The 9,509-nt window shown below is 49.8% G+C and overlaps 2 protein-coding genes across 2 annotated transcripts; one reads left to right on the forward strand and one right to left on the reverse strand.

Moving 5' to 3' along the window:
• Positions 1-7,523: 7,523 nt before the first annotated feature.
• P175DRAFT_0536536 (guided entry of tail-anchored proteins factor 1) lies at positions 7,524-8,393 on the reverse strand (the record flags this gene model as incomplete). The annotated part of the gene is made up of 3 exons (XM_040900315.1): positions 7,524-7,849; positions 7,946-8,293; positions 8,366-8,393. The coding sequence occupies 3 exons, from the start codon at positions 8,391-8,393 to the stop codon at positions 7,524-7,526; spliced, it is 702 nt and encodes a 233-aa protein (XP_040748272.1).
• Positions 8,394-8,485: 92 nt separating this feature from the next.
• On the forward strand, positions 8,486-9,509 carry P175DRAFT_0505452 (uncharacterized protein; the record flags this gene model as incomplete). Its single annotated transcript, XM_040898097.1, has 1 exon — positions 8,486-9,509. A coding segment is annotated over exon 1 (959 nt), but the record flags the coding sequence as incomplete, so codon positions are not given.

The following is a 9,509-nucleotide window of genomic DNA, read 5'->3' on the forward strand; positions in this document are numbered from 1 at the left end:
CGTGCCGGAGTCCCGACGTCGGCAAGCTCGGGTAGCGCCGGCTGGTAGCCATACCATGCCTCGTAAGGGGACATTCCTGACGACGCATTTTTCGCATTATTGTATGCGAATTCCGCCATGCCTAGCCAGTCCGCCAGTCAGTTTGTTGGTAACCAATATAGGTCCTTAGATAGGTCTCCAACGTCTGGTTCTGACGTTCCGTTTGGCCATCTGTCTGTGGGTGGAATGCAGTGCTTAGTCGTCCTTTGACTCGTAGCCCTTGGCATAGCTGGGTCCAATATTCACTGGTGAAGAGCGAGCCGCGGTCGCTTACCAGGCTCCTCGGCGCTCCTGTTTTGAGCACTACCTCTTCTATGAACATGTCAGCTAGCTCCTCAGCATTAACATTCCCTGTTGTTGGGAGGTATTTGGCTCCCTTGGTATATCGGTCCACGACTACCAGGATGGCGTCGTACACGCGCCCCTTTCGCATCGACGGCGGTAAGCCTACGATGAAGTCTAGAGTCAGGTCCTGCCAAGGGCGTTCTGGCACCGGGAGCTTCGCGAGCTGGCCCGGTGGAAGCCGTCTAGGCACCTTCATCTTCTGGCAGATTGGACAGCTCTTTACGTACTCCTCGACGTCGCGTCGCAGGGTATCCCAGTAGAACTTTCGTTTAACAAGGTCCAATGTCTTCTCTCGACCAAAGTGGCCTGCGTACGGGTCGTCATGGTGCACCCTCAGCAATTCTTGGCGCACTGCTTGATCGGAAGGAACATAGATGGCCTCACCGCGTCGCACCAGCCCATCGCTGTCGACGCGCCATCTATCCTCACGAGTTTGCCTTTGTTCGGCGTCGTCCCTGAGCTGCTTCATCACTTCTTGTTCGGGTGGTTTCTCCGCCGTTTGAGTGTGCCTCCGGCGTGCCGGGCGTTCCTCGCTGGCGTTGCTCCGAATACGACTCGCGTGGGCGTCCCCACGTTGTGTCTCCCGAAGTAAGTCTCGCAGAGTGGTCGATGGCGTCCCGCAGGCTTGCTCGTTGCTAGCCGCCTTTCGCGCTAGCGTTCTTTGGGTCAAAAGTTCCGGACCTCTTGACCGCACGATCGGGGTCTCTCGGGGAGCCACCATCCTACTCCCACCTCGATCGTTCCGTGAACCTCCTAGCTTCACCCGAAGCGTAGGCAAGAGTCCCTCGGCTGTATCCCGTTGGGCAGGTTCGTAATCCTTTCGCCTCGAAGGCGCATCGGCTGGGTTGAGGCTGCCAGGCCGATATTCAATCTGGAAATCGTATGCCGCTAGGAGCTCGGCCCATCTGGCCTGGCGTTGATTCAGAGTCTTAGTGGTGTAGAAATATTTCAGATTCGCGTGATCTGTCTGCACGCGTATCGCGTGCGGGTTGCCTTCGAGGTAGTGGCGCCATACCTTGAAGCATTCTACTATGGCTAGTAGTTCTTGGTCATGAGTTTCGTACCTCCTCTCCGCCTCGATCAGCTTCCTCGAGTGGAAGGCCACGGGTTGCCAAGCGGCGCGCCGTGTCTTCGCGGACTGGGCGCCATCGCGTTGCATTAGGATTCCCGCAATTGCAAAACCTGATGCATCGGTTGCCAGGAGTATCTCTTGTTCCGGGTCAAAATGCCGCAGCGCTGGGGGTCCAGAGAACGCCTGCTTCAGCGCCTCAAAGGCGCTTCGACCGTTCTCTGTCATCTTGAAGGGCCGCTCTTCCTCCCCTTTACCATCCCCTTTAGCATGTCGCTCAGTGGGGCGGTAATCTTGGAGTACTGGTAGATGAATCTTCGAAAATATCCCGTGAATCCCAGGAATACTTGAATGTCGTGGAACGAGCGTGGTTCCGGCCAGTCGCCCACGGTGCGCACCCGCTCGGGGTCTATTCGGATTCCTTTGATTCCCACAATGAAGCCAAGGAAATGTACTTCCTCCTGGTGAAAGTTGCACTTCGAAAGTTTTGCGTAGAGGTTATGCTTCCGGAGGCGCGACAGTACTTCGCCGACGTGGCGCTCGTGCTCTTCCTCCGTTTGTGAGTAGATCAGGATATCGTCCAGATATACTATGCAAAATTCATCCAGGATCCCCTTCATTGCTTCGTTGATGTATGCTTGAAAGGTAGCCGGGGCATTGCACAACCCAAAAGGCATGACTAGATATTCATAGTGTCCATACCTCGTGCGAAACGCCGTCTTCCACTCGTCGCCCGACGGATGCGAATCCGGTGGTAGGCGTCTCGCAGATCCAGTTTAGTGAATCGTTTGGCTCCGACCAGTCGGTCCATTAGTTCGTCGATTCGTGGGAGGGGATATCGGTTCTTGATGGTAATTGCGTTCAGGCCCCTATAATCCACACAGAGCCGTAGCGACCCGTCGGCCTTTCGCACGAAAAGCACCGGCGCGCCGCTGCGCTCGTTGAGGGCCGGATCCATCCTTTTTCCAACATTCGATCGATATACTCCCTCAAGGTCGCTAACTCCGTCCTTGACATACTATACAGCCGGCCCGTCGGTGGCGCTGCGCCGGCGACTAATGGTATGTCATGACTAGCTTTTTCAGAGGGGAGCGCCTCTGCCTCTTTCTCCGAGAATACCGATTTCCATTCTTCGTAGCATTTGGGGAGAGCCCCCGTCGCACCACTGTCGTCGCGTGGTTGGCTCAAGACCAGCATAGTGAGTCCTTGCCTCATCGTGCTCTTGAATCGCTTGGGCGATTCGATTTTGATCTTCAACTTTTTCCCTCGGTAGCGCCAGGTGTTCGCCGCCAAGGAGACGTCGGGGTCGACCGGGCTCAGCCAGCTGCGCCCTAGGATCAGTTGGTATTCTTTTTCTTCCAAATCTACTACATGGTATTCCATGTCGAATTCTCTAGTTTCGTCGAGGCTATCCGTGATTCGGCTCTTCGCCTGGAATCTCGCGTAGCACGGCGCCGTTGAGCCGTTAGCGAAACGCACGGGTTGCTCCATCTTTGTCTTGTCGAGGTTTATTCCTTCTTTAGCCAAGAAGCGGTAGGAGATAAAGTCCTCGTTCGCTCCAGTATCCATAAGCGCCCTTGTCGTGACCCATTTCTTGCCCACCAGGATGGCTACGGCGGCTAGGAGGGGTCCCGCCGGCGCCTCTTCGTCCTGTTGGAGCACTAGGGATTCTGGAGCATTCGACCGTCATTGGTCTTGGTCCTCTGATTCTCCTGCCCCCTCGGCGCCTTCTCTGCGCTGGGGGCATTTCCTTGCGATATGACCGGTTTGATTGCACTGGTAGCATCGGCCTTCCTTTCTTTGGTTCTGGCGGTTCCGCCACTCCTCCTTTGACTCTTTCCGCTGGAATTTGTTCGGTCGGGGTTCGTTGCTTCGCCGTCATCTTTCTTTCTCTTCCTTGAGTCATCCTTCGACACACGAGACCCCAGGGGTTGGTTTGGTTGTATCCCATTTGGCTTTTCCTGCTTCTCTTGTTTCTGAAGTTTCTCGTACCTTGCCCCCAGTTCGGCGACTTCGGCTAGACTTCGCGGCGTCGTCGCGTCCCGCTGGATTTCCTTGCGCAATTCGGGCCGGGCCATTTGGATGGCTAGCTGGCAGAGGAATCCTTCAAGATCGGCTTCGATCATTGGGACGAACTCCTCCATCTGGGTTATCAGGGTTCGTATGCTCTGTTGTGGTCCTTGTCTCATGTGTAGGAGCCGGTGAGCCGCCGTCTGCCCGCGGTCTCTCTCTGGTTCTAGGAAGTTCCGCAGGAACTCAGTGAATTCTGAATAGGTGAGTCCTTCGGGGTTCGCTCCATGCTTAGAGCGCCACGCCTGCTTTACGTCGTCTTTCAGGCGACCCGTAGCGTAGCGGACCTTGGCCGCGTCGCTCTCATAGAGTTTCCCCTGCGACCCAAAGTAGTCTTGGAGGTCTTCCAGGAAGACACCAAGTTCCTTCAGGTTTCGTGCCTTGAAGAACTCGGGTTCGGGCACCTTCTCCCTACCGTCTGCATGGCTTGCGCCATGTATTGGGCCATGCGCCACAGCTTATCGTCTTCCGTCAACTCGACGGGTTGGCGCTGGAGAGTCGCTGGTGCCGTTAAACCTTCCTCGATAATGGTTTCCGGAACCATGGTTGTAGATTCCATGGAGTTTGGATCCGCCACTCCTTGGGAGGAGGAGCGGGTAGTCCTTCTCGTACTCGCCATGTTGCTTCGCTTGGTAAAGAAGCACTTCGAATTGTAAGCGTCTCACTGGCGAGGCGCTTGGGTATGGGTAGTGTTGGTAAAGGAAGCAAAGCTACACGGAGTACGAGGATAGTAGGAAGGTACTGGAAGTAACAAAACGAAGTGCTTGTCTCTCAGCACTTCGGGGGTTATTGCGTTGCTATTTATGTTGCCTAGTCGAGTCGCCGGCGCGGCGCAGGCGACTCGAATGTTGCCGTTCTCCCGATTACCCTCGGTTACTGGGTATGTGGTTCGGCATGTGGTTCGGCATGTGGTTGCATGTCACGTGGTCGCCGTGACATAAAGATTATCTAGCTAATCTATAACTAGACCTTTTACTAGCAAATTATTTAAGATATTTTTAAAGAATATAGTATCTAGCTAGTTAATAATATTAAAATTATTAAAAAACTAGTAAATTAGATAAATATACTAGATATATTAATTAATTTTTATTAAATTTTATCTTTACTACTATTACTATCCTCTAGTATTAAAAATAGTCCTCTAGTAATAATAGAGGCTCTTCTAAAAAATTAGGTAAAGATTATAAAGGAACTTAATAAGGTATCTAACTAAGTAAGGCAGAATATATTAAAACTCTTTTAATATTAGGTAGAGAAGCTTGAGAAGCTAAAAATAACCTAGAAAGTAATTTAAAGGATTAGGACCATACAAGAGCCTTAATACTAGGTTTATACTAAGTACTAGATTAAAGGTCTATCTAGTAATAGGATTCTAAGAGTTTATAATGCTATTTAATTAATTAAAGATAAGAAAGCAAAGAATACTAAATATAAGTAGAGAAGGTTAGCAAAGTAGAAAAAGAAAGTATATAGTTCTCTACTCTCTTTATACTTGTAGAAGTTAATTTAAAGAGAAATTAATAATATAAGATATACTAAAGAAGTTAGAGAGTTTTTTTATTTTAATTACTAGTATTATTGTTATTATATAGCTTTAAATATTAAAAAATCGCGAAGAATATATGATCGCGAAGAATATGTGGCGCACCTAAAGCAGGTAGTGGTTTAGGTGGGCAGAAAGGCATGGATATGATATCTCTGACGCACCCAGCGGGATACGTTGACATCCACATTCTCCGCGGGTTGCCTTTTCGAATGATTGTCCCAGGCCTTTGATGTGGTAGAATGCATTGCGCTGGTATTCGTTTTGTCTAGCAAGGTAACTGGGATATTATACCATGAGACTCATATACTTCGCCAGAGCCACTGGTACTAAAATTCCAGTCCTCATGGGAGTCAATTCCATGAAGTAGATCATTTTCACATTTACTCCCCGCAAGTAAAGTCCCTTTGGGAGCTGCAATGTAACGGAGTCATGTCCTGTCTGACCGTCTGCCAACGGATTGTAACATGACTTCCATACGCATGGCAGCGTACTTCGTTTCTTCGTTCGTGCAGCCCTGCTTTTTGAAATTTCTGTCCAGCAGCATGCCTGCATCTATCTGGTCATCACCACCCTCTGAGTAGGTTCCACAAAGATGTGAAGGGGTCTGTGGACCGTATTCGTGATATTATCGTGTGAAAAGGTGAAGAAATGGCGAAACGACCCCTCTACTCATCATAGCCATCCCAGATCTCCTCGTAATCATCCTCCAGCTCTGCTAAGCCCGCCCCGGCACGCTGCAAATTGAACAAAGGGAAAACATTGCGGTTTATGGACCGCAACAGACGCTCCGTTTGGTCTTCCTTCTTCAGACGACGAAGGAATATATCCGCGTCTTGGGTCCACTGCTTCGCCGCCGTAACGCCAGCGGGACCAGGAACCATTGCTTGAATATCACCCAAGTCGGGGCGCAAAAGGGGGGGGGGGTGCCGGTGTCAGATACCAGATATGATGGCCCTGATGTCAAATTATAAAGTAGGATGGATAACAAAGCCCTTGGTCTGGAATTTTGGATATTGGCTGCAGGAGCTTTGCTGGGAGGGTTTGTAGCTAATTCTCTATGATGGACTTGTCAAGATTTTTCGGGGGTTATGGCCTATTTATCCTTTTTTTATATGTCAAGGCTATAATTGCTTTTATTTGCAAACTATATGGAGTACAGAGTAGTGAAACCAGCAATTAGAGATTGAGAGTTACTTGCGTGAAATTCATCATCAAATTCATGCTCGACGAAGGTGAATATGCAGGTGAGGTGACTCAGCTGAGATACAGTGAAAAGTCACTGGAAACCCCTTCTACCGGTATCTCCCTAACAGCCACTCTAAAGAGAACAATACAAATGAGATTCAAGAATTGGTTTTGTGGAAAGTAAGAGCTGGTTGTCAAGAGCTCCAGCAAGAAGTGCAGTGCAAGTGCAGTGGACAATAATATTCCTAATCGGGAAAAGCCCCAGCAACCGAAGCCCAAAACATACACGTGACCACACTCTAACCTAAACCAGACTAGCACACCACAAGCTCCGTAGAAAAAAAAAAAAAAAAAATTAATACTGAAATTTCTCTCCTTCTTTCTCTTCTCTTCAACTCCTCGCTCAAAGAATCGCATTCAAAGCTCACACACAGAGGACCTACCCGTTCTCTCCTCTTCTACTACTGAGAGGTCGCTTTGGGAGAAAGTCCCCGGACACCCTGTCCAAATTTCCTGGTCAGGCAATGCGGAAACGCGCCGCCATAGAAGCAGTTTGACAGCGGCTTACTGCCCTATTCCCTCCCGGTTTCTTGACTGTACCCGACGCCTGGCGATACCTGTCTGGTGGAATCAATGGTGGTATGGCGGGCACCGGAGGGGGGGTTTTTATTTGGGTTGCCTTTCGTCGTGTTTGCATAGTCATGCGATTGCCTGGTTTCTTTACGGAGGCTGGGTAACTCAATGGGGCTCATTCTTGAGGCGAGGAGTTCAATTCTTTTTTTTTTTTTTTCTTCCTTTTCTTTTCAGAGTCTGTAGCTTATGGAAAGCGTGATGCGTGCTTTATTTACGTTTGCTGTCACAGATGCTCTGTCCGAAGGGGCCGGACTCGGATTATTATACCTTTTCCATTTCCCATTCCCATTCCCCTTTCCTTTCATGTCCTGTACGCCTATGCAATAGGTGGTATAGTGGTTTATTTCATGCTGCTTCACATGATGATATACCAATCATAGAGTCAAGCACTGAAACTCCTGCTACGGTATGGGGTTGCTGACGATAAACGATTTTTTTTTTATATCTGAGAAACATCATCACTATATACCTTTTATGCCTATCGTTTCATTATTTAACAAATATGCTTATCATAGAGAAGACAAGACAGCCTCTTTTCATTTATTTCACACTGTCCATGCTAGACTCCGTACCTTACCTTGACTCCACGTGTAACCATGACAAAAAAAAAAAAAAAAAAAAAGGCCCCAAGGATCATTGCGTCTTTTTGGCCGTAGCAGGAACAGGAGTCGCTATTCTTTGCCGCATCTGCAGAAACACCGCTGTAAGAATCTCCGCAATAACTGTAACGGCCGTGGCGCACACGCTGTTCCACACCTGCACGCTCACCGAGCCCTGTGGCGCACGAGGAAACGACAAGATCCATTCAATGTAGTAAGGGAACCAGCCGCCGGGAAGCGGAAACACAGGTGTCTTGGAGTATCTGAATTGGACGAAGATTTTCAGGCCGTTTGTGCTGAGCCACCGGGCGATTTTGACGATCCAGTCGAAGGAGGTTTTCTGCGAGGAGAGTTTCTTGTCTGGAGCAGAGTAGCCCAGGTCAGTTCTGTAGATTTCCCAGCAGATCTTATTATATCTGAATTATTAAAGAAGGGCACGGAGAAAGGAAAACATACGCAGGGTCTCGTAGTCGCTCATCGCCTTGTCGTGTCGTCGTCTCAGTTTAGCCCACTTGGCGAATTCATCCTGCGAGCTCGTGTTGTTCATCTCCCGCTTGAGCTGGACGGCCTCGCGCTTCATCTTATTCTGGTCCCGGGCAGACATTGATGTCGGGATCTTGAGAAAAAAGAACCCATAGCTAGAGAGAACGTGTTCGTTAGGGGGACATGTTGACGAAATTCGTAGGCAGACTGGACGTACCAGGTTGTCAATCGTGGCCGCACCAATGGTGTTCACCAGGAAAATGGCGACATGAATGAAAAACACCGTCCAAATGAGGGCAACATGTTTGCGAAGCGATGAGTCTGTGTCAAGGGTTCGAATTTATTGAGTTGAGGATATATTTTGAGGAGAAACCTTTAGCTGGAAACTCTTACACACAACAGAAGAAATGACGTTTGTCATATCGACCAACTGGTGCTTTTGCCGTTGTCGGCTGGCGGCGTTTCTGAGCTCCGATCTTGAACTACGCGGCGAGGTGGAAGAGAAAACACCACAACTAATCCTATACACATCCAGATACATAGGTATGCTACCTAGGTAAAAGACAGCGTGCCTCCCAATGACATCAGAATGTCCGCCGCAAACACCAGCCTTCCAAGAACTATCGCGCATCTTCGCGACCAGAGGTGATTGCGTTCTTGAAATTGAAATCCTCCCGCCGGCTCTTGGGCCGTTTCTCCAGGATGAGCAGTCAATCGGGGCCACAAAGAAATATCTAGTGCAGGCCTTTGTAACTGCCCGAGACGTCTTCTTTGGAACCCTGAGCCACGGCCATAAAGTCTCCAGTGGGGATGCAATAGACGACGACGACGACGACGACGAGGTGAATACGAAGCTCCGAACCGCCTCGGAGATCATCCTCCTTTTCGACTGCGAACATCTCACAGCATGTAACTGGCGAAAAAAGTGGCTGGTCACCTTACTTCATGGTCATTTGGACCAAAATGAGCTCGACCGTGCACTCAGCACCGAACTGTCCCTGATGACAACGTATCTTTGTTCTCCGCTACACCGTCATACCAAATCACCTACGCTCTGGCAGCATCGCCTCTGGGTGCTAGCACACCTGGTGAAGCTACGCAAGCCAGAATTGGAGACGACAAAGGGCCTTTTCCAAGCTGAATTAGCCGTTGGTCTACGTGCGGGCGAGCTGCATCCCAAAAACTACTACGCCTTCAACTCCATGCGAGAGCTCCACCACCTCTTATCCGGGCTTGGCGGGGAGATGGGAGACTGGAGTATTCTCTTAGCACGGAGCATCGTCGATACTGTACTCGACTGGTGTATGGCCCATCCAGCCGATATATCGGGCTTAATGTTTCTGCTCTATTTACTAGATGCAGCCCGCAATCCGACTCTGCATCTCGAGAGTGTCGGGAAGCTGGTCGAGTTTGCGCTGGATATCGGCTGGGAAGGCGAGAGTCTCTGGACTTGTGTGGATTTGAGTACCAGGAAGTTCAAGCTGCGGGATGGCCTCGGACAAAATGTGAATACATACCCATGGAATTTCATGTTCCA

The sequence above is a fragment of the Aspergillus ochraceoroseus genome (assembly GCF_002846915.1).
Source record: "Aspergillus ochraceoroseus IBT 24754 chromosome Unknown P175scaffold_19, whole genome shotgun sequence".
NCBI lineage: Eukaryota > Fungi > Ascomycota > Eurotiomycetes > Eurotiales > Aspergillaceae > Aspergillus > Aspergillus ochraceoroseus.